General features: G+C 39.4%; 7 protein-coding genes and 1 pseudogene across 11 annotated transcripts; 3 read left to right on the top strand and 5 right to left on the bottom strand.

Annotated features, from left to right (window-relative positions):
- The first annotated feature begins 24 nt into the window (after positions 1–24).
- LOC18026549 (high mobility group B protein 14) lies at positions 25–2,310 on the top strand. Of its 2 annotated transcripts, XR_002896514.1 has the most exons (8): positions 25–177; positions 503–667; positions 918–975; positions 1,079–1,123; positions 1,521–1,601; positions 1,693–1,699; positions 1,924–2,010; positions 2,192–2,310. XR_002896514.1 is itself a non-coding variant. In XM_024148012.1 (6 exons), exons 1-6 carry the CDS (start codon positions 107–109, stop codon positions 1,741–1,743), a joined length of 471 nt encoding a protein of 156 aa, XP_024003780.1. In that variant the 5' UTR covers positions 25–106; the 3' UTR covers positions 1,744–1,909. The 2 variants fall into 2 exon arrangements, 1 of the variants encoding a protein (XP_024003780.1); XM_024148012.1 differs by lacking the exons at positions 1,924–2,010; positions 2,192–2,310 and having other exon boundaries at positions 1,693–1,909.
- On the bottom strand, positions 2,041–2,834 carry LOC18026548 (agamous-like MADS-box protein AGL29). The gene has a single exon (XM_006410526.2). It carries the CDS (start codon positions 2,718–2,720, stop codon positions 2,166–2,168), a length of 555 nt encoding a protein of 184 aa, XP_006410589.1. The 5' UTR covers positions 2,721–2,834; the 3' UTR covers positions 2,041–2,165.
- Positions 2,835–3,951: 1,117 nt separating this feature from the next.
- Positions 3,952–5,410, bottom strand: LOC18026547 (annotated as a pseudogene).
- Positions 5,411–5,970: 560 nt separating this feature from the next.
- Positions 5,971–6,980, top strand: LOC18026546 (chlorophyll a-b binding protein 1, chloroplastic). Its single transcript, XM_006410524.2, has one exon. The coding sequence runs from the start codon at positions 6,045–6,047 to the stop codon at positions 6,843–6,845; it is 801 nt and encodes a 266-aa protein (XP_006410587.1). The 5' UTR covers positions 5,971–6,044; the 3' UTR covers positions 6,846–6,980.
- Positions 6,981–7,015: 35 nt separating this feature from the next.
- LOC18026545 (protein REDUCED WALL ACETYLATION 3) lies at positions 7,016–11,462 on the bottom strand. Its single transcript, XM_006410523.2, has 16 exons — positions 11,030–11,462; positions 10,529–10,620; positions 10,251–10,388; positions 10,098–10,154; positions 9,950–10,022; positions 9,611–9,769; positions 9,302–9,451; positions 8,898–9,153; positions 8,616–8,731; positions 8,441–8,527; positions 8,267–8,355; positions 8,108–8,170; positions 7,959–8,015; positions 7,759–7,855; positions 7,504–7,663; positions 7,016–7,388 (listed from the first exon to the last, which is right to left on the bottom strand). The coding sequence occupies exons 1-15, from the start codon at positions 11,060–11,062 to the stop codon at positions 7,508–7,510; spliced, it is 1,623 nt and encodes a 540-aa protein (XP_006410586.1). The 5' UTR covers positions 11,063–11,462; the 3' UTR covers positions 7,016–7,388; positions 7,504–7,507.
- A 192-nt stretch (positions 11,463–11,654) lies between these two features.
- LOC18026544 (pentatricopeptide repeat-containing protein At2g34400) lies at positions 11,655–13,842 on the bottom strand. The gene is made up of 2 exons (XM_006410522.2): positions 12,920–13,842; positions 11,655–12,812 (listed from the first exon to the last, which is right to left on the bottom strand). Exons 1-2 carry the CDS (start codon positions 13,834–13,836, stop codon positions 11,873–11,875), a joined length of 1,857 nt encoding a protein of 618 aa, XP_006410585.1. The 5' UTR covers positions 13,837–13,842; the 3' UTR covers positions 11,655–11,872.
- Positions 13,843–14,437: 595 nt separating this feature from the next.
- On the top strand, positions 14,438–15,587 carry LOC18026543 (aquaporin NIP2-1). The gene is made up of 4 exons (XM_006410521.2): positions 14,438–14,578; positions 14,671–15,111; positions 15,202–15,263; positions 15,371–15,587. Exons 1-4 carry the CDS (start codon positions 14,438–14,440, stop codon positions 15,585–15,587), a joined length of 861 nt encoding a protein of 286 aa, XP_006410584.1.
- Positions 15,588–16,445: 858 nt separating this feature from the next.
- LOC18026542 (probable splicing factor 3A subunit 1) lies at positions 16,446–19,659 on the bottom strand. Of its 4 annotated transcripts, none has more exons than XM_024161081.1 (4): positions 19,510–19,659; positions 19,366–19,401; positions 17,183–19,226; positions 16,446–17,122 (listed from the first exon to the last, which is right to left on the bottom strand). In XM_024161081.1, exons 3-4 carry the CDS (start codon positions 19,220–19,222, stop codon positions 17,015–17,017), a joined length of 2,148 nt encoding a protein of 715 aa, XP_024016849.1. In that variant the 5' UTR covers positions 19,223–19,226; positions 19,366–19,401; positions 19,510–19,659; the 3' UTR covers positions 16,446–17,014. The 4 variants fall into 4 exon arrangements, with proteins under 4 accessions (XP_024016849.1, XP_024016851.1, XP_024016850.1 ...); XM_024161083.1 differs by having other exon boundaries at positions 16,446–17,110; XM_024161084.1 differs by having other exon boundaries at positions 16,562–17,094.
- Between the last annotated feature and the right edge of the window lie 2,655 nt (positions 19,660–22,314).

Genomic DNA, 22,314 nt, shown 5'->3' with positions numbered 1-22,314 from the left:
ACTGTTTCAATTTCTTTACATTTCAAGCATCATACGTAATTACCGAAAAACCCCGAGCGGCCGATTCCGAGAAAGTGGCGAGAAAATCTTTTGACGGAGCGAGAAAATGACGAAGAAAGCACCCAAGTCAGGGATATCGCGGCCTTCGTCTCCGTCGTGCAGCGGAGGCTCTGGTCGGTATGTTTTTGTGTATGGCATAGATGGGTTTATATGGCTATAAGTTTTGGGTTTTGCTCTGATTTCTCTGTTTAGGTTTCTGCTTGGTGTCTCTCTAGTGATTACTGATTAAGTGAAAAAGTTAGGGACTTGGATCAAACTGAAATGAAATGTGTGAAATTTATGCTATTCAAAGGCAAATGGGTGTCTTTTTTTCCCTTTTGAAATTGTACAAATTGGAGAAGAGTGATTCTTCCTCTTTTACTTGTTAATCCTGAGAAGAACTAAGAAAGAGGTTCCTAAGACTTTGTCGTTACTTTGTTAATTGCATTCTGAAACTTTGCAGTAACGTAGAGTCGGCTGTGAAGTCAAGCGAAGATGCAAGGAGGTCTACAAGACTCAGACTCCAGCCTTTGAGAAAGCCAAAGACAAGCCAGAAGAAGAAGAAGAAACCAGCTAAGCTTCACTCGAAGATGCCCAAGAAACCTCCCACTGCTTTCTTCTATTTCTTGTAGGTATCCTCTCTGATATGACTGTGCAACTGTTATCTTTAATATATTTTGGATCAGCTGACTTCTTTTTGCACTCCTCTCTTAAGGGGAAATTCGTCTGCGGTTTTCCATTTCTCGTTAGGACGAGATTTGTTTTATGTTGTAATCCCAAATTGTTATGTGCTCTGGTTATTTTATAAGACATACAAAGAAACACCTGTTGTATGCATTTTCCTCTTGCCTCATATTGCCTTATCTTTTGGTTCAAAGGGAGGATTTCCGGAAGCAATATCAAGAGCAGAATCCAGAGATCAAGTCCATGCGCGAGGTTGTAGACAATTACTGTGTGGTATTTTAAAGTAAAACAGAGTTGACTATTACATTCGCTTTGATTCTGTTGCTGATTTGTTTTTGTTCTGCAATACCTCCAGATTGGGAAGACTTGCGGAGAGAAATGGAAAACAATGACATACGAGGTAACATTTGGATAACGCTCTTTACTTTCTTGTCTCTTAGAGTTTGTTAACAGGCTTTCTCTATCGTCTTCCAAGAGTTTTACTCAATAACGTTGTTTGAGTCATACCCGAATGCATGGAATCTGAAAATTGTGGTGATAGGTTATGTTTACTTGGACAATACAATGGTTTCATCGTTAGCGTATATATGGTTAGATAGATATGCTCATGATGATCTGGGTCAGCTGTTTGCCAGATTGCGATTTGCACTCGGTTGTTTTGTTAGTTCTTTACGGTCAACAACATTTTCATTCTTCTTCTCTTTGCTACTCACATGGTTTTTGGTTGGTATTTCATATCCTCTAGAAAGATGGAAGTCTCTTACTCCTTGTTTGTTTGTTCTTCTACTGTTTAATAGGAAAAGGTAAAGTACTATGACATAGCCACTGAGAAGAGGGAAGAGTTTCAACGAGCAATGACAGAATATACCAAGAGAATGGTACCCATTTTTTTTCTTTTCATTTTTCTTTTGCTTTTGTTTAACATTACACATTGGTCTGAGCTTTTCATTCTATTATTTATTTTTGTAGGAATCAGGTGAATATGATGAATCAGAGACCGACTCAAATTTTTCTGAATAGACTATTTTTTATTTACCACATTAGAAAACAATGTTCTTAAGCCTTCTAGGATGGGTTTGTAAATCGGTGATATTTAGAAGTTTCTGTTTCCTTGAGATCATTCTTTCCTGATACTCATTCTTCTGTGTACTGCACTTGGAGATCAATAAAAGCTAACCAGTTTTTTGAATGTTGGCCAAGGTTTTACCATTTCATTTAATCTGCCTCGGTTATAATTGAAAAGAAATTTCCAGACTGCAGACTGACGAAAAAGATGATCAAGTTTTAGTAAGTCACTTTAATTTCTAGGTGCTTTCTGGTTTCTAAGTTACATTCTTTTGATATCAAATTGAAAGTCACACCCCATAGATGAAGACAGTTCTTCACCAACAATATCTTTAATGTATTTAGTAACTTCTCTAAGGTGATACAAATAAGTCGATCTAGTTATCTAAATCTTCATTCGCAGGAGTCTTGTCCTTGGAGAGAAGCAAGAGACAAGACGAAGCGTGCAAATTTTTGGCTTGACCTTGGATCCTACCATGGACTCTTTGCAACTTATCTCTGTATTCGTTGAGTTCACCGATGGTAAGCTTCTCAATGGGCTTCTTAAATCTCGCTTCACCAGCAGATTCAAGCTTCTCCTGAGCCTTCTCTCCTCGTTTCTTCTCAGCTTCAATCTCTTGTTTGAGAAAATCTAGACGTTCGTTCATCTTCTTCAGTTTAGGTCGATTGTTACCGCATCTTCCTTCTTCATCACCATCATCTGAATCCTCACATTCCTCCCTCATGAATCGCTCTGTAACAGCATCAAGATTCGGTTTCCCGTAGGAGTAAGGCTTACCTCCTGGTGAAAAGACAACAATACCCAACTCGGCATTGCAGAGTGTGGCTAACTCGCTCGCCTTCTTGAACAAACCAGTCCTCCGTTTTGAAAAGGTGACCTGTCTTGTGTTCATGTCCTGAACCATCTCCATCTTGATCTTTCTCCGACCCATTTGTTTGCTAAACGGTGAGAATATGAGAGATACTCCTTTCTCTCCAGTGAAAGAATATATATTGGTGAAGATGAAGATTTTTTTTAATTGAAGAAATTGTATTTCTCTAAATTTAGTAAGGGTGGTGGAGAATTTCCATTGAACCTAACAAGAGTATCATACATGATATATTAGTGCAGATTTAGCAAGTTTTAAATTGAAAATCTTGAATTGCCTTATTGGTGCGTTGAATAGTTTCTAATTGTGTTATTCAAACATCCAAGAATATTTAAAATTTCTTCTTTTTTCCTATGAATCAAAACTTCAACCATTGCTCTTAATAACATAGACAAAATACGAGATTTATTACCTAGTAAAGAATAAAATGCAATGTTATAAAAACCGGACCGGCCTGTCAACAACTTGGCTTTATATTGATCGAACATTTATATACATTCTAGCTCTCTACCATACAATCTATGGTATAATTTCCTATTTGAAACAACTATAAACAATTTATAAACTGAAATGGAGAGAGGTGTTAATATGATAATACGAAAAAAAACGTTTGCACTAAAATGTATCAAAAATATTATTTAAAACTATTAAATATATCTTTTAATTAGAATGTTATTATGATTGTTCAGGGTTTATAAAATGTTGATAACGGTTCTGATGGTGGGACGTATATTGTTGTATTGGTCTTTTGTGAACCGCTTCGTTAAGGCTAAGGTAATAATATCTTGAATGCTATTAAATCTTGAATTAGAACATGTGCTGCCAGTAGTTTGTGCTGTCAGTAGTTTGTGCTACTTTCATAGACGTCCTAATATATGATCCAAAATATAATTTTATATCTTGATATGTTCGTTTCATGTGGTTATTTCCAATTTTGCTAAAAACACAAAAAACACCTATATAAATTCGAATTCCATGTAGATGGTCTCCAAGCCGTCCAAAATCTTGGAATGGCCAAACGTGAGTTAATGAAAATTTAGACTATAGGAAGGAAAAACAAAATTAACCTAACCATTCGTGGATGTGTGAAAACTAGATCCAAGAACTCAAAAAGTTTGATATTCTGCCACATAAGATTGTATAATATGGAACAAATTTTTAAACTGTAATGTGACCATCTGATAATTTGGAGACATGCATCTCTATTATATCCTTAGAACCGAGTTGTTTTGTGTGAACCCTGAATTAGTTGCACGTAATGTTCTTGTACATTTAGTAAGTAATGAATCCACCAATATCATAAAGTTTAATAAATATTTCAAACGTTTGAAGTTTACATCACATTTCCAAGATTCAACAAACCGATACACACAACTCGATCACACATTACACTCACTTTCCGGGGACGAAGTTGGTGGCGAAGGCCCATGCGTTGTTGTTGACTGGATCAGCTAAATGGCCGGCGAGATTCTCCAAGGGTCCCTTTCCGGTGGATGGCTTGAACGAAGAATCCAAACATAGAGAACATAGCCAACCTTCCGTTATTGATCTCTTTCACCTTCAACTCCGCGAAAGCTTCTGGGTCGGTAACGAGGCCCAATGGGTCGAAACTTCCACCAGGGTAAAGCAAGTCCTCTGCTTCTCCCAAAGGGCCATCTCCGGCGACTCTGTAACCCTCAACAGCTCCCATGAGGATCACTTGAGTGGCCCAAATGGCTAAGATTCTCTGAGCATGGACCAAGCTCGGGTTGCCCAAGTAGTCTAGCCCTCCTTCACTGAAGATCTGTGAACCAGCCTTGAACCAAACCGCTTCTCCGAACTTCACTCCGTTGCGAGCCAAGAGCTCAGGGAAGACGCATCCAAGAGCTCCCAGCATGGCCCATCTGCAGTGGATAACTTCTAGCTCACGGTTCCTAGCGAAGGTCTCTGGATCGGCGGATAGACCGGCGGTGTCCCATCCGTAGTAACTCCCCGGTGAGGTAGCTCGGGGGCTCACCGGAGAAAGGACCCAAGTACTTGACCCTATCGGATCCGTACCATGGGCTGCCAGATGGGCCGGTGTAGGCCTGGGCGTTCGGATATCCATTCAGATTCGGTTCGGATAATTCGGGTTTTCAGATTTTCGGTTTTTAGATTTAAAACCCATTCGGGTATTTTTGGAATTTCGGTTCGGGTTCGGTTATATTCGATCGGGTTCGGTTCGGGTTCGGATATCCAAAAAATAATAAAAATTAAATAAAAATAATTAAATTTAAATAAAATTGGTTAAATTCAAATAAAATTTGGCAAATTTTAACAAATATAACTAAAAACTTTAGTATATTTAAATTATTTTGGATTTTTTCATCATTTTCAGAATAAAAAAATTCATATTTTAGATTTATAATTGTGATTTTAGGTTATTAAGTCTAAATGTAGTTAGTATTTTGGATATATAATTGTATTTCGGATATTTCGGATATCCATTCGGATTTTCGGTTTGGTGTGGTTCGGTTTCGGTTTTTCGGATTTAGAAATTTCAAAACCGTTCGGATATTTTATTAGTTTCGGTTCGGATTCAGTTTCTCTTTTTCGGATCAGGTTCGGATAGATTGTTCGGGTTCGGATAATGTGCCCAGGCCTAGGCCGGTGGGCTTAGTGGTTTTGCGCATGGTGACTCGACTGGTTCCAAATACTTCAGAGGCCGCCGGAGATAACTTCATGGCCTGTCCGGCCAAAGCAGGAGAGGAAAGAGCCATTGTCGAGGTAGCCATTGCGGTTAGAGTGTGTTGCAAGTAAAATGTTTTAGTTGTGAGGAATTAGATGGTTGAGATTCGGTGATGTTTCTCTGTATTTTATAATGTGAAAACAAACTGTTGATTAATCTATTTGGATTTATTTCTCTTTATCTCAAGATATCAATGTCTTCGTTTCTATTGGTTGCAGACATCTTTGGAGCTTAGATTTTTTTGTCTTACTGAGCTGGCATAAGTGTTCCCATTTGTAGTTAGGAGTTGAGTTGTGTTTAGATAGATAATTTAGATATCTTGTACCGTCTCAGCATATACGAATATCCACTGATTGCATGCCACCTGTATTTTTTGACATATTTCTATCCGCTTGAAACGAATCATCAGCGTCGAGTTAATTCAAAACAAAGTAGCCTTTATTTGTGGTAATTTACTCAAATTTTCCAGTGTAAAAATCACAAGTGTCTTCATTGCAATCAAAGAATCTAAACCAAAAGTTGGTGGAGTAGAGAGTGACACATAGGACAACCAAACGACATATCCAAAATCTCATTCTTAAGATTTCTATAAAATGGATCTATACCCCAACCATTTTCAATCACTCTCACCAGTCACAAAAAAAAAAACCAAAAAAAGAAAAAAAAGAAGAAGAATTCCAATGGCTGCCTCAACCATGGCTCTGTCCTCCCCTGCCTTCGCCGGAAAGGCCGTGAAGCTCTCACCGGCAGCCTCCGAAGTATTTGGAACCGGTCGTGTCACCATGCGCAAAACCGCCAAGCCCACAGGCCCATCTGGCAGCCCATGGTACGGATCCGACAGAGTCAAGTACTTGGGTCCATTCTCCGGCGAGCCCCCAAGCTACCTCACCGGTGAGTTCCCCGGAGACTACGGATGGGACACCGCCGGTCTATCCGCCGACCCAGAGACTTTCGCAAGGAACCGTGAGCTAGAAGTTATCCACTGCAGATGGGCCATGCTCGGAGCCCTAGGATGTGTTTTCCCTGAGCTCTTGGCTCGGAACGGAGTGAAGTTCGGAGAAGCGGTTTGGTTCAAGGCCGGTTCACAGATCTTCAGCGAAGGAGGGCTCGATTACTTGGGCAACCCGAGCTTGGTCCACGCTCAGAGTATCTTAGCTATCTGGGCCACTCAAGTGATCCTCATGGGAGCTGTTGAGGGTTACAGAGTTGCCGGAGACGGTCCGTTGGGAGAAGCAGAGGACTTGCTTTACCCAGGTGGAAGTTTCGACCCATTGGGCCTCGCTACCGACCCAGAAGCTTTCGCTGAGTTGAAGGTGAAGGAGATCAAGAACGGAAGGTTGGCTATGTTCTCTATGTTCGGATTCTTCATTCAGGCCATCGTCACCGGAAAGGGACCGTTGGAGAACCTCGCCGACCATTTGGCTGATCCAGTCAACAACAACGCATGGGCCTTCGCCACCAACTTCGTCCCCGGAAAGTGAGCGAGATAAAAGCTTATTATGTGAGTGAGAGCAGAGAAAGAGAGTTTGTTTGTTATGGTTCCTTATGTAAATTTGTGAAATTTCCTTTGTCGTATCTTTGTATGATTTATCAGAAATCCAACCTCTTTTTCTCAACTGTGTTGGCGTTTTATCGAAAGACACAAATTGAATTGAGTAATCCATTCTGGTAAAAAAAATGGTAGATGATATTTGTTCTGTATTTTGACAATATAGCAATACAGAGGAACAAAAAGGCAAATGAAACTATATATTGGAAACTTATGGCAAAATTACAACAGAAAAGAGAGAAAACTAAGATGATGCCGTCCAAATGCCACAAGATGCTTCACTTTGATCAGCCATTATCTGAAACCTCTCTTGTTTCAATTACTCAAAAGACGCTTCATCTGGCAAGCTTCAAAAATTACTCATCTTCGAAAACAAATCTTTATTGTCGATATGAGACGTGTGTCGTAACTATTTAACAAGTTTGACATAGAAACCTCTATGAGATTCATGTTTTCCACATGTTTATAGTCCCTCCTGTAAACGAAAAGTGGTTCTAGCGTGTTAACCGAGAGTTGTACCTCTTCCTAAGCGAGCATTCTAATCATTAAAAGTGGCTGCAATGAACCAGGAGGAGTAAAAGAGTTCTTACATGGTTAGTGTGGGATCTGAAGAAGAATGAGAGCGGTTAAATATAAACAGAAAGAGATGGCAGCTCCAGCGAGGACGTTGTGGAGCAGCCTCTTGTCATCTTTTGTGGGTATGAAAACAGACTTTAAAGTATTGGTAAGCTCGAAAAGCCGATGAGACACCTGAAGAAAATAAATCAAGAGAACAAATTACATTTTATATAATGCAGAGTGTATGAAAGTTGTGTTTTCCTCCACAGATTCTACTATTGCTTTACCAAGACATAGATGGCCGTGGTGAGCATGAAGTTGAGCATTGGGTATTCTGGAATGATGGATAATAGCCACTTAGGCTGTCCATTAGGCACATTCGATCTGAAGTAAATACAAATTTTAGTTAAAATTTCATTCGTAAATCCTTAAGACAAATTGTTTCATGCCTACTTATCTGGGAGAAAAGAAACAGTTTCTTGCTGACCTTAACCAGATGTGAAACTGAGAAATATAGGTCTCCAGAGTGATCTTGCCGAGCCACCTAGGAAGATCATGAAAGTTGCGTTTTGTTAGAGATGTGTACAGAATAAACACCAAGCTTGGTTGAAAATGGACTAAAATTGAGAAACATACGCAAATAGTGTCAGGGAGAAATTTCGCAGCTGTTGTGTGGAATTTCGTAGACAGATGTAGACACTGAGACAACAGAATTAAAGCTAAAGTCAGGATCCAAAGGAAGACTATCTCAAGATTTGACGTTTTTGGGTGACAGAAAAGAGGTTTGATACTAACGTTATTGGAATCCATGATGTGTAGGGATGATATTTGTTGTAGGTAACTTTGTCAAGCTTGTAGATGTATTCATACCATAGGTAACCAACCTGAACAATATGAAGAACACAACTTCGCCAATCAGAATTATATCAATTACATACGATGCATAAGTCAGAGAGAAGCCAAACTCACGAAGGAGGAAACTGCAATTATGCTTGTTTTTATTGATATCTTTCTCTTGGCATCACACTCCTCCAATTTCTCCATCCATCTCTCTACCTGAGATGAAAATGTCAAAAAAGATGTAAATGGTGGGTTTCATGAGAAGATATATATATAATGAAAGCACCATAGGCTCAAGAGTTACAGTGGGATGGAAATAGGCATATATCATTCCAACAATCCATATGTAGCGGTCAAGTCCTGATCTAAAGTGCCATTCATGTAGAAGCGGTAGATCTGGTTTAGCTGGATCAGTGTATCCTGCAGTTGTTTAAGGACATAAACCAAATGTTAGTCAACATACATTCACACAGATCCTAATAAGCAAATGGCATCCAAACTTCGCCGTCAAAAATGTTTTCGGACGAGACAGATATGCAGTTAACCATGCCAAAATCAATAGATCTGTGAAAAGTCCGATACTGACCCAGTAAGAATGTAAGAGGACTCCAGAAAATCTCAAAAACTCCAGGAATCTCCCACATTAAGATGACCACAAGAAAGCATGAAGCAATCTTCACAGCCATTACTGATGGTATTTCGTTATACCGACTGAAGATACCAAGGGCTCCATACACCATTAGAGTGAACAGAGTGTGCATTGGACAGATGTAGTATAGCATATAATCATTATTGAGAATAATGCAGCTAAAAGCCACGAATAAGTTAAGACGCCACATCATCTGTAAGAAGTAAAAGACTTCATGAGCATCTTGAGTCATTGAAAGAAACATATGCTTTATAGAAGCATATATCATGGTAAACTTATTAACTAAAGAAATTGAAACTGTTGACAACAATAAAAAAAAAATTTGAAACTGTCGATTTGACCTGAGTGAATCGTGCTAGGGAGAAATCCTTTCTGATATAGTAATAAGAAAAGTTCCCAAAACCAGTCATCCAGACGTAGGCAGCGATGAAGACTCGGATTGCATTATATATCTCAGCCGCAGCAAAGTAATGATACATCAGAAATAGAACCTGCAAAGACACAAGAACAGTGAATCAGCATGAAAAAGAAATTGCAAAACAAAATATCAAACGGTGATATCAAAAAGCTCAGAATTATGCTGGGAAGTAAAAGCGAAAGACTAATGAAAAGGTAATGGAAACCTACTGAGAAAAGAGTAAATCTATTACCTGCATCCATCCCTTCCACTCTTCAGTCTGGTGACGATTAAGATAGAGGATGGATTTCCCTGTAATTGGTGATTTGTCATTGTGTTTCTTCAAGGATGTCATGGCTGACACTATGATGAGCAGACAGTAGAGAAAGAGGAAAAGGTCTCGGTTGTAATTCTGAAAATGGAAAGCATATAAGAAAAAGAAGTGTAATCAGTTGCAAAACAATTTTCCGACTAAGATTTCTACCTCCGACACTACATTTTACACATATTTCGCGAGTAAATTGTTTTAAATCTTTGATGACTGATTGAAACCGAGAAAGGAAAATTCGTCAAAGAAATTTAGAGGACGCACCTTTTTCGACTCTCCAAGCAAGTTCGTTCGATCGCAAATATAGAAGTAAAAAAGAATCGCCCCAAACTCAGCCCTGAGAGGAGCTAATACAGTCAATGGGAGAGTATGATGATCAGCATGAATCCATTCTGATAATTTAGGAACTTACATTGCTCTCAAGGTTGCTCGATTTTCAATCAAGAAAGAGTCATCCAGCGTCAGAAACCTACAAGCAGACAAACATAAATGGTATTAAGAACGATTTTTATGGAGAGAACACTCCACTCGAAGAAACCAAAAAAGAAGAATTCGCTATAACTACCTAATCAAGTTCGTTTTGATAGGCGAGTTATAGAACTTCGAAGAGACTGATCTTGGAAGACCTCCTTCCAGTAAAACTGCTACTTCCTCTTCCTTGTTTTTCACCTCACCCAGTTCAACCAAATTATTATCTGAATGACTGCAAGTAAGAGGGAAAGATATTGGAAACCAGAAAAAAAAAATGAAGTGAAACAAAGCAGATATAGACTACTGTCAAGTTAGATACAGAACAGAACAAGTGAGCCGTATAAAGTTGTAAATTATATTCCCAATACATACACTTTAGAGTGCAATGAAGACCTCTTATACTCTAGAAACTCTGAGTATATCCATGCTATGAAGACAGGGATGACTCCGAGCAGAAACGAAACCTGCATTTAAAGAAAAAGAAGCTATCAAGAAAGATACAATACAGGAATTATGTTCTCTCACCCAAAACCAAATCTTTAGAGTGCATCGTTTAAGAATCAAGATTAAGCTAAATCTTCGAGATTGAAGAAGGTTGCTTCGATTTGGAAACAAACAAACGGGATGGGCATTTGAAAAACAGTATTAAGACACTAGATTTCTTAAGACAGCAATATCAATCTCTCTAGGAAACTGATCCAAATTGTCAATTCAATCACTCGACACCCTAATGATGTAGTAGGAATCACATATTCATATTCAACTACAAAACTAAATCATTCTAAATCTATGAATCCGCGGGAGAAGTTAGCAAAAATGATGAAACTAAGATCACGCTGAAGCTTGAGACACCAAAGTTACGCGATACAGTACCTGGCCAGGCGAAATTGGCTCGGAATCCGCCATTTTGCTGGATCCACGAAGAGAATCTTCAGATTTTCAAAAAAATCAGACAGTAGAAACCCAAAATGATGGGAAGAGATAGCGAAAGCGATTTCCACTCCACCGCCGGATCTAAGGTATCGAATTCGACCTCTCGAAAACAGGCAAAGGATCCGAAACCCTAGAGAATACAGTAGAACATGGAGAGAGAGGAAGGTACGAAGAGAGAAGACGGAGAAGAAGAAGAAGAAGGAGAAGAAGAGGATGAAGAAGAGATCTGAAGTGAAGAAGCTATTGCTTCAAGGATGGAGAAAATGGCGGGTGCGACGTCGTTCTCGTCTAGCTCACCCGAACGGTTGTTGGTTTGGCGATGGCTCCGTTCGTTATTTTTCCCTTAGGTAATAATTCCCGGAAAGTTGAGTTTAGATTAGTGATTATACGAACGACAAACAAATTGATTACCGATAAATATAAATTGGTAGCTTGATAGTTTTTTTTCGCTCAATCACGTATCTGAAACGTAGACAATTTGTGTACCATTAATCATTTTCGTTTCTCTGGAATTACACTTCAATTAGATTGTTATATAAATGGAAACGAAAACTCATAAAATCATAAGTTAGTATTTATGACATTAACCAGACAACCACCCATTCGTCCCCACATTATAAGCATCAAATGAAGCATATCGGTTCATGCCTCTCCTTCACGGACCTAGAACTATTTGCACCACTTTGAAAGTCAGAGAAGACGAGTTAACTCAGATCTTTTACACCAAATTTCACAAGAATTACATCTTCACAAAGTCGCAGCGTAAGGGAATAGCAAAAAAAATCAAACTTCCACTGAAAAATCATCCCTTTCCCTCTTCATCTCCTCTACCAACAAACCGAACAACGAACCGGAATCTCCCCTGCCACACTGTAAATAATCGCTTCCGGCAATGAACTCCATTGTCTCACCGTTGATCTCAATCCAGCTACATCCAGGTGTCTTAACGACGCCTCTGTCTCTCATCAACGCCCTCATCTTCGCACACTCATCCCACATCTTCATATCAGCATAAACCTTGGAAGAGATAACATAGTTTCCTGCGTTCTTCGCTTCCTCCATCTCCATCAACATCCTCATCGCTTTCTCTCCAATCGCCACATTTTTTCTCTTCTGACACGCACCAAGAATCGCTCCTAACATGGTCTCGTCTGGCTTCCCAGGAAATCTCTCCATGAACTCCCAAGCCTCGCTTAACAGCCCCGCACGAGACAGGAGATCGATCATGCTTGTGAAATGCTCGATTTTCGGGACCAAACCGAATGAAGAAGTCATCTGATGAAAATATCGACGGCCCTGATCGACCAAACCCGCGTGCACACAAGCTGAGAGTACTCCGACGAATGTCACATCACTTGGAGGAACTGGCATCTGATCAAACAGCAGGAGAGCTTCTTGAGCTTGTCCATGGTGAGCATAAGCGGTTATCATAGCGTTCCAAGTTGCTTCGTTTTTTAACGGCATGGCTTCAAATACTCTCAGAGCTTCCTCTATGCTTCCGCATTTTCCGTACATGTCGACTAGTGCTGTGGCCACGTAGATGTTATGTTGCAAGCCTGTTTCCGAAGCGTATGTCTCAATCTTTTTGCCTAACTCAAGAGCTCCAACCGAACCACAAGCAGACAGTACCGTAGATATTGTAATCGCGTCCGGGGAAACTCTGCTTTTTTTCATCTCAAGAAACAGTTTAATAGCTTCACTTGACTTCCCATTTTGCGAGTATCTGAGAAGAAATCAGAAAGAACAACCAAAATAGATCAAATCCAGCTTTATCAACGGGGTAAAAAATTCAGACTTTATATGAATAAAGTTTCGAAACATTTGACTTACACAGTGATCATAGCATTCCAAGGAACACAATCCTTCTTAATCATTTGATTGAAAACCCTTGTGGCCGAATCCAATTCACCGCATTTTCCATACATACTGATCAACGTAGGCCCTAGGAACGTGCTTAACCCGATCTTCTTGGTGATGGCTATCTCCTCCAGAAACCTACCAGTTTTTAAATCCCCCAAATGGGCACAAGCACCCAAAACACTGACCAAAGTCCTCTCATTTGGTTCAACTCTTTCCTCCTCCTCCTCCTCCATTTTCCTAAACAAATCCACCGCCTCGTTCGCGTGACCCGCCAGAGAATACGCAGAGATCATCGTGTTCCAGGACACAATACCTTTTTTCTCAGTAATTTCATCGAACACCTTCCGGGCATAAGAGACATGACCACATTTCGCATACATGATCATCAAGGAATGAATCACGTGATCGTCTCTTTCCAATCCGACTTTGAACAACGACGAATGAACAGATCTACCAACCCCAAGCTCCGGGAGATTCCCGCACGCGACGAAAACAAAATTATATGTGAAATTGTCGGGCTTTAACCCAGAAAACTTCATCCGGCGATACAGCGACAGAGCCGCTCCGTGGTCATGCCACGTGTTGGTTAACCCTCGGATCATGAAATTGAAGGAGTGGTGGTTTGGTTCTTCCGTCGCGGAGAAGAGAAAAGAGGCATAACTGAAGTCTCCAAGCTCGACGGCCCTGGGAATCAGAAAATTTGGTTTTTCGACGGAGTTCAATAACATCTGTGCTTGAATCTCTCGCAATTGGTTCACGGAGACGCATTTTTTCAGCCGGCAAAGAAAGTCCCTCACAAGATCGCGTCGTGCTTCCTCGAGTTGTCTTGGTTTGAGTAATGGAAATTGGCGGCAAATGGAGAACGCTAGTTTCTCTGGTTTGAGCATTTGCAAGCTCAGAAGAGCCACATCTGAAAAACTGAGTTTAAAAATGTTCGTGGGTCGGTTTCGAATTCGGATTCGGGTTCAGGTTCGGATACGGGTCCTTCTTTATAGTTCTAACTTCTTAATGAGTAACTTGCACTGTAGTTTCCTAAACTAACAAATTTAGAAAACACAATGAACCAGGAAACCAAACCAAATACTAAAACTGGTTTTGGCTTTCTTCGTATAAATTATACTATCCATTTGGCTGTCTTAACATAAATGATTATAATAACCATTTGGCTTCGACCTGTGTCTTTTACTCTCCAAAACCATTTGCAAATTCAGTAGTATCCAGCTTTTACTTATTAAATTAAATAACCACCCATCCAATAAACCATGATTTTGCTCAAACAAGTTGCTAGAAAGCAAAATTTGACTTTTTGTAATTACTTTTTTTCTCATTTTGTTTTTGGGTTTTGGTAAAGGAACTATAAAGGCAGAACCTCATTACAATCTCTAAAACACAAAAACTTCAAACATCAATCAAACAAGGCTTTATACTCTCTTTTTCCTTCTTTCTATTTTTCAGATTGAGCAAACCATAAACAAACAAAAAAATCAAATGGATGACATATCTCTTAGCAAAAGTAACCATGGAAATGTTGTTGTACTCAACATCCAAGCTTCTTCTGTTTCAGACACTTCTCCTCCTCCGTTTCCTCACACATCGCCGCCATTGTTCTCTGTCCATTTCTTGCAAAAGGTAGTCTTAATTCACTCTTCAAAGCTTCTCTTTTTCTGCAAACCCATTTCATGTTTTCTATTAGCTAACACGATGAGCAAAATGATCTGCAGCTTATAGCGGAGCTCGTGGGAACTTATTACTTGATATTTGCCGGTTGTGCTGCTATCGCCGTGAATGCTCAATACCACAATGCAGTGACTCTTGTTGGCATTGCAGTGGTTTGGGGTCTAGTGATAATGGTTCTTGTTTATACTCTAGGCCACACCTCTGCACATTTCAATCCTGCCGTCACTATTGCCTTAGCATCGACCCAGAGATTCCCTCTGCACCATGTCCCGGCCTACTTGACCGTTCAAGTCATCGGATCAACCTTGGCCTCTGCGACTCTGCGTCTTCTGTTTGATCTGAACAACGATGTATGCAGCAAGAAACACGATGTCTTCCTCGGGTCATCTCCTTCTGGGTCTGATCTTCAAGCATTTGTGATGGAGTTCGTCATCACCTGCTTCTTAATGTTAGTCGTCTGTGCCATTACAACCTCCAAGAGAACAGTAAGTGATCAACATCCAAAAACACTACACACATGTCTTGTTCATATATATATATAAATTTCAGTTCTTGAACATTAATGAATCTTGCAGAGTGAGGAACTAGAGGGGTTAATCATCGGCGCAACCGTCACACTGAATGTTATCTTTGCCGGGTAATTTTCGCTTTTCCCTCCTCAGTCTCCTTAAGCTTGATTCTTCAATGGTAATGACTCTGTTTTGGCTAACCAATCGAAAAAAAATTGAATCTTTCGTTTCACAGAGAGGTATCAGGAGCATCGATGAATCCAGCAAGAAGCTTAGGGCCTGCGCTAGTGTGGGGATGTTACAAAGGGATCTGGATTTACTTGCTGGCTCCAACACTTGGAGCTGTCTCTGCGGCCTGGATTTATAAACTGTTACCTTCTACACAGAAAGCAGACCCTGAATTCTCCAAGACAGGGTCTTCTCATAAACGAGTTACCGATCTTCCTTTGTGATGATGTAGATAATTACTTAAGGTCAATCCTCGTTCTTGTATTTTCAAATCGTTCACTGGTCCTCATTGTAACTAATCATTATCAACACAAAATGGTTGTATAGTAGAGCATATATATATACTCGGATAGCAACCACTATTCGATTTAACGTAATAATTGCAGACTGCAACATTCTAACGTAATAGTCTCTGGTTCATTATCTCTGTTTGTGTCGTGCTTTTTAAGTTTCTAGTTCATTATCTCTGGTTCAGTCTTTACGCTCAAGGCTGTTTGATGGAATTTTGTCTTATTTTGTTTTGTTATCATGTTCTTAATTAGTAATGTTCAAATGGTTTGTTTATTCATTGGCTAATGCTTCTTTAGAAGCTACAATTTTTTCTCCTTTTAGAACCTGCAATTTGGAGTTTTTGAGCCTGAAACTTTCAGTTTTAGAACCTGGAAATTTCAGTTTTTAAACTAGCATTAAAACATGTAATTTAGACACTCAAAACCTGCAACTGAAACGCAAAACAGAATTCAAAGTAAAACTCAAAACAATCTCAAAATAAAACATGTGTCCGAGATGGACAGAACACAAGCTGTAATACCAGGTGGAAGCTTAAGATCAAGGGAGGAGAAAGATCGTTTTTAATATAAGGTTGAGGCCACTGAACAAGAAAGAAAAGTTAGCAAAAGATCAAGTGGCTTGGAAATGCGTAGTTGAACACCATTGTGTCTAAACTACAAGCTCAAGAACGCTTGCATCATCAGTCCTAATTTATATTCGGTGACTGAAGTTAGTTAATGGTGTTTCCACATAGTTCCTGGGGTTTCATACCTAATGCACCCTTTTGATTTCAGATAATTTTTTTGAACCAGAGTTTAACAGAAAACGTTTATGAAGATGGTCTTAACAATGTTGCATTCTCTGCTTTAATGGGCATAAACGGTAGTTTCTACTAAATTCTGTTTCTTCTTGGCTATTACTTAGATTGATCATACATTGACTAATCTTTTTTTAATGTCCAGCAACTATACTTGCACTTGCATATGGACAAACGAGCAGTGGATCGACATACACCAAAAAGTGGATTTTTTTAGATTACAGAGCCCAATCGTTGCCTAGCTGCAAATACAAAACAAATTTAAGTCAGTGATAATCATTCCTCATCTAAAACTCCATAGATAAGAGAAAGAGCAGTAAAGAGAGTTTAGTTCACCAATAAAAAAGCACCAAATAAAAAAAGAAGAGAATAAAAAAGCAATTCCCTGCATCCACCAGCGTCTCTATCTTTTTCTCCCACCACGTTCTCTCAAAGACAGTGTTAGGACTTCTCCTTCTTCCACATTGTAATGTGCAAGTGACATGTTGTCCTTTAAGAACCCGGCTTTTCCACTTAACTTCTGTTTGTTTGCTGGAAATTGTGTCTCCCCGGCTATCTTCTCCTTCAAAGTTGCCACGTTTTCAGATAAACACTGCACTGTGATCTCAATGAATTTCCCATCATCCACGTTTGGAACAGACACCCTGATCGTGGCAGAACCTTGAAAATTTTCTAAAACAGGTGAGATTACAACTCAAGAAAAAAGGAAAAAATAAGATAAGAAAACATTACCGGATGCTGAGCAAGAAACTGGTCTTCAGGAACAAGAGCTGACTCGTCTAACTTCTGTCTCTTTGGCTCTGGCTCCTCAGGAAGAGTTGGTTGCGCCTCCACTGGTGGTGGAGGAGGATGCATCCCAGACATAGGTGGTGGTTGCATCATTCCCATTGAAGGAGGTGGAAACTGACCATAAGGTTTAGGAACTTGAAGATGGGCAAAATGTGATCCTGGTGGAGGAGGCACAGGCATACTAGGCTGCATTTGTAGTGTTAGGTTCATCATCATCGACAGGTGTCCAGGTGGCCCGGGCATCAAGAACTGGTGTTGTTGATGCATGGATTGCATCACTGGAACACCTAATGGCCTCGGTGAACCAGGGTACTGAACAGAAGGAGGAGGACGAGGGAGGTTCAAGGCGAGATTAGGAGGTGGTGGTAATGGCCGGAGACCTGGTCCAGAAGGAGGAAGAGAAGCTAGACCAGGGAAGGTACTGGGATCTCCATAAACGCCATTGCCTTGCTCTTGTCCGTTAGAGTTCTGAGTCAAGGCTTGGTTTGCTGTGCGACCGATACTTCCTGTGTGACCATCCCATATAACTTGCTTAGGCTGCTCATCTTTCTTCTTCTTCTCAATTTCTGCTTTAACAGCGTTTGAGACTTCTTCTTCGGTTGTTCCAAAGATATCAGGACGCAGACGAGCGAGCCCGACTATGTTTTTAGCAATCTCATCATCGTGTGCAAGAGTGGTGTCACGAATCTTAGCAAACATCCGATCCTTCAGCTCTTTGAACTTGGGATCAATAAGCGAAATCCTCATGTGCTCAGACATCTCGTTAATGGGAATCAACTCGCCAGTAATTGGTGATATAACAACTTTAGTCAGATCTCTCTCTGTTGCGATCCTATCTTCTGGCCTCTTCCAGTTCTTAACAATTCTCATAGATGCTGCTTCTTCTCCGTTTACATTTCCTATCTTCATAGAGCCACCTTCCTCTTCCAGGGTCGTTGCTCTCATTCCTTCTGCAACAAGCTTAACTTCTTCTTCATCCATTTCCATTTCGACAATTCCATCTTCTGCCATCGTTGATACTCTTCTCTTCCTTGTAACGTCCTCATATGTTGTAGGAGGTGGCAACCCTTCATCCTCCTCGTCTGCAAAATCTATCGATGCAACAGCCGAGAAGTCATGCCAATCAATCATAGCCATCTGCACTCTCTCAAGCTCTTTCTCGTCCTCTTCTTTCTTTCTCTGCTGCTCCTGAGAACGGTCCCATTCAAGACGATTCAAGCAGCGGTCACGAACGGTCGTAAAATCAGCAACACTCTTCCTCAGCTTCTCTTTGAAATCTTTGGGAGGCATTAACACGTCCAAATACACATTGATCAGAGCATTGAAAAAAGGGAACATCCAATGTGTTGGCTTCATAAACTGAAACAGAGGATTGTTACTTTCTCTACTCTGCAATCCATTCAAAAACAATTGCCCATTACGTCCCGCAAACTGCGCTGTGAGCTTAATAATATCAAGCTCCTCGCTCGTGATCCCTTCAGAAACTCTAACTGTATACTTCTCAGGTTCTGGAGCTTCAAGAGCCTTAGGAGGGACCCTAAATTGAGCCTGAAGGTCCGGTTTTGCATCAACTGCTTCATTGTCATCTGCAGAATCAGGTTTAAGAACAGAAGCCTGAGCTCCATCTTGACTCTGAGCACGGTATTTAGTGAGTTTCTGCTTGTAAAAGGCATGATAAAGGTCCGAGCTTTTCAAGAAGTTGAATCTAGCATTCTCGGCTTCTTTAGCTATAATCTTCTTTTCAAACTCCGAACCGGTGTCAGAAACATACTTGGCCGTTGTCTGGATAATAGCTTTGATATCTGGAGGTGGGTGAATGATTCCAATAGCCTTCGTATGAGTCGCGACAGCTTTGTTTGGATTGTTTTGCTCTGCCTTCTCTTGGACTTCTTGATCGTTTAACTGCGAAGGAGGAAGTGGACTGAGATTCCCGTCGGCAGGAGGAGCCTCGAGTGGCAGTATCTTTGTCGTAGAATTCAACATATTTCTGCACAAACAGGTAAACAAACAATCAGATTCTGATGGAAACAAGAAACATTCAAAATTTTTGGAGTTTTTTTTTTTTAGCCCTAGAGAAACTATCATCATATCTTCATGAATAGGTTGATAAACACGGGAAAAACAACCATTAAATTTTCCATTGGGGGAAGGTAGAAGAGATCCTGCAAATTAAGATGCGAGAGAAATAAATCAATAATGGATACAAATAGGAATCGGCGATGCGAAGGCATACGCTTTAGGGTTTTCGTGAAAAATTTAAAAAACCGTACCTTAGTTGGTAAGGAACAGCCCGTGTTGAAGTTGAATTCCTTGATTTGAATCCTCACAAATAAAAGAGAAACCAGATATTGTTGGAGAAGAAGAAAGGAAAAAGAAGAAAGGATGAAGAAGAAGTTTTGTGTCGTGAAAGAAAGAATCAGAAAAGAAAAAGAAAGTCAAAGGGAAAGAATAGTCAAAGAAAGAAATTGGGCTTCTCATGTTAGTCAAGTGGGCCTGCGAATTTGTACAAGCCCAAACGAATAAAAGAGGAGGAGTGTGTGTATGTCTCGAGATGATTAAGTCTAAGTTAGAGCAATTAGAGTTGTTGTAATATTTAAGTTGTTTGTAAAACTAGTCTAGTGTTAGAGGTATGGACTAGTAGAAGTTGGTATGTCTAGAGATCATTAGGTATGAATGCAATGAGTTGTGTAGCTCTATAAGAATGTTGTAAAAGAGAATGAGAAAGCATTGATTGATCAATATAACAAAATGTAAGAATGTTGTAAAAGAGAAGGAGAAAGCATCGATTGATCAATATAACAAAATGTAGTCATTAAAGCTTTTTCTCTCTAAAGTTCATCTTGTTATCACTTAGAAAAAAAAACTAACACCAAACAAAAAGTGAAACGGAGAACTAGAGAGAATGAGGGTGTGAGAGAGAAAAAGAAACAAAAGAGTGTAGAGAAAAAGAAAACAAACCTGAGACTGTAGCTGTGAGAACTGCTGTGACGTAGAGGAGAAGCGATGGAACAGCAGGAAACCGCATTATTTCGTAAAGTAATTTTCCCCTACTTTGATATATGTATATTAGAGACCTAAACTTGTTCACGAGTACAAATCAAAATCAATATATATTCTGCTCCGAAATCAACTCATATAGTCATATCCAACTTTCTTTTAACCTTCTACCCGTCGTTCTAGATCGTAACTCTTCCGGCGAAAACAATGTATCCCGATTTATCTGTCCAGTTCGCCGCGATGCATAAAGCAATCATGGTTATTCGAAACATTCCTTTATTCTTAGATATTAATTTGTTTGCTTGAGGTTTGTGACTTAGTTTATTTGCTTATGCGCAGTCAATGAAAGAATATCTTGTTAAGAAGATAGAGTCCGTGACGCGGAAGGTCGAAGAGATCTCAAGTGATGTAAGAAACCCATTATATTATCTTGCTTTTCACTTTCTCGATCGTATTGAACAATTGATGCCTTAATCTTTCCTAGACTTCAGAGTAGGAATAAATAAATATTGATACGTTCTTCTCTCTCTCTCTCTGTGGCATGGCTAATTATGAGAAGATTTCTGGTTAGGGTTTTGTTACGAGTTACTTTAGTTTAGGTTTAACTATAGCTCAATCAGTCAATCTTATATATGGGATCGTGTATGTTGGTATTCTGATTTCACAGAAGTTTCTTTTTTAAGTACACCGTGATTCTTGTTAATGTGATTATCTCTATCAATGTCTTTCTTTGATATACTTATAATATGTTATTGTTCACATGGAATCTTGCTTCAATGCAGGTAAACGAGATGAGAATAGAGGTAAACGAGATGAAAACAGACACTGAGCTTGGTCTTCAGAACATTGAAAAAATGATCTCTAAATTAGTAAGTCACGTCTTTCCCCTCTTATATGCATATATTTCTGGCAAGCTTTTCCCTCTTATGAAAAAAAAAAAAAAAAGCTTTTCCCTCTTAGATATAATGCATAATATTTGTTGACTAAACAAAAAAATTATTATCTCATTTTCACAGGATGGGAGTCTTGCTAGTCTTGCAAGAAAACAAGTAATCTATTTACAACCATATATATTTACAAGAAACCACTTCACATAATCACAATTCTTCAATCATATTAATCTGAAACATTTTTTTTTTTTAAAAAAAAAAACCTCAGGATATCACCCACTTGCAAGCATGTCAACTATATCAAGATGTATCAAGATGCCGTCATTTTAGTCAACAAAAACACTAAAAGTCTTTCAGGTGAATGTAACTCTCTTACAATTTAAGAGAAACGTTGTCTTAACTATTTTTTTTTAAACGTAATTAAAGGTTTTTTCTTTTTTGCATTTGTGTGTATTGTGACTACCTAGGAATGACAGTCCTTTGATTTATTTATAGTGAATGATCTTTTGTTTTGTTTAATACACATCTACATAAGGTCAAACAAATAATTATACATGATCAAGAGCAAACTATCAATAACCTAATTAAGTATTTAAAACATCTATATATCATCAAGAAGTAACACAAGGTTTTGTTAAACATATATACCCTAACACAAAACACATTACACTAAGCAGGTTGGAAATAACTTAGGGTCTTTACCCACATTTTAACAATGATCATGCTTCCAATTCTTAATTATAACGATCAATCTCATGCATGCGTCGAATTCATCAAAAACTCCAATCTCATACACAAGGTAATGAGAGAGGGAGGGAAAGAAATTTCAAATACAAGGAAGGCTATCAGATGGAACGCTAGCTAATTGCTGTAAAACAGCTTTCTTTAAAATCGGGACAAGGAAACAGAGACTTCTTAAACTTTATGGATGCTGTGCTGAGAAAAACCATCTGCTTCTTGTTTATGAATACATACATGTCTCGCTAGTGCATTGTTCGGTGACCTTTAGTTACTTGTTCACTTCTAGATTTTTAATAGATCAAAAATGGCGACTCTAGCTCTGTATTGACTGGTTTGCAGGGAAGAATAGTCAGAGCCTTAACGCTAAGATCCGATCCTAATGTGTACGGAGATGACTTGCACTTGAAGCCACCATCGGAGACAGGGACGTACATCATCATTACCTTC

The sequence above is a fragment of the Eutrema salsugineum genome, unplaced genomic scaffold (assembly GCF_000478725.1).
Source record: "Eutrema salsugineum unplaced genomic scaffold, Eutsalg1_0 scaffold_10, whole genome shotgun sequence".
NCBI classification, from domain to species: Eukaryota; Viridiplantae; Streptophyta; class Magnoliopsida; order Brassicales; family Brassicaceae; genus Eutrema; species Eutrema salsugineum.
This window is presented reverse-complemented; position numbering and strand designations above follow the sequence as displayed.

What these genes read in the sequence shown, in the direction of transcription:
- LOC18026549 (XM_024148012.1), top strand. Translation starts at nt 107, where the DNA reads ATGACGAAGAAAGCACCCAAGTCAGGGATATCGCGGCCTTCGTCTCCG. An exon ending in TGCAGCGGAGGCTCTGGTCG is followed by an intron (nt 178 to 502) that starts GTATGTTTTTGT and finishes GAAACTTTGCAG; the next exon opens with TAACGTAGAGTCGGCTGTGA. An exon ending in AGATCAAGTCCATGCGCGAG is followed by an intron (nt 976 to 1,078) that starts GTTGTAGACAAT and finishes CAATACCTCCAG; the next exon opens with ATTGGGAAGACTTGCGGAGA.
- LOC18026548 (XM_006410526.2), bottom strand. Translation starts at nt 2,720, where the DNA reads ATGGGTCGGAGAAAGATCAAGATGGAGATGGTTCAGGACATGAACACA.
- LOC18026546 (XM_006410524.2), top strand. Translation starts at nt 6,045, where the DNA reads ATGGCTGCCTCAACCATGGCTCTGTCCTCCCCTGCCTTCGCCGGAAAG.
- LOC18026545 (XM_006410523.2), bottom strand. Translation starts at nt 11,062, where the DNA reads ATGGCGGATTCCGAGCCAATTTCGCCTGGCCAG. An exon ending in TCCTCTTACATTCTTACTGG is followed by an intron (nt 8,732 to 8,897) that starts GTCAGTATCGGA and finishes AAACAACTGCAG; the next exon opens with GATACACTGATCCAGCTAAA. An exon ending in TTCTCCCTGACACTATTTGC is followed by an intron (nt 8,016 to 8,107) that starts GTATGTTTCTCA and finishes TGATCTTCCTAG; the next exon opens with GTGGCTCGGCAAGATCACTC.
- LOC18026544 (XM_006410522.2), bottom strand. Translation starts at nt 13,836, where the DNA reads ATGCTCAAACCAGAGAAACTAGCGTTCTCCATTTGCCGCCAATTTCCA. An exon ending in TGGAATGCTATGATCACTGT is followed by an intron (nt 12,813 to 12,919) that starts GTAAGTCAAATG and finishes ATTTCTTCTCAG; the next exon opens with ATACTCGCAAAATGGGAAGT.
- LOC18026543 (XM_006410521.2), top strand. Translation starts at nt 14,438, where the DNA reads ATGGATGACATATCTCTTAGCAAAAGTAACCATGGAAATGTTGTTGTA. An exon ending in TTACAACCTCCAAGAGAACA is followed by an intron (nt 15,112 to 15,201) that starts GTAAGTGATCAA and finishes TGAATCTTGCAG; the next exon opens with AGTGAGGAACTAGAGGGGTT. An exon ending in CTGAATGTTATCTTTGCCGG is followed by an intron (nt 15,264 to 15,370) that starts GTAATTTTCGCT and finishes TTCGTTTCACAG; the next exon opens with AGAGGTATCAGGAGCATCGA.
- LOC18026542 (XM_024161081.1), bottom strand. Translation starts at nt 19,222, where the DNA reads ATGTTGAATTCTACGACAAAGATACTGCCACTCGAGGCTCCTCCTGCC. An exon ending in AGTTTCTTGCTCAGCATCCG is followed by an intron (nt 17,123 to 17,182) that starts GTAATGTTTTCT and finishes CACCTGTTTTAG; the next exon opens with AAAATTTTCAAGGTTCTGCC.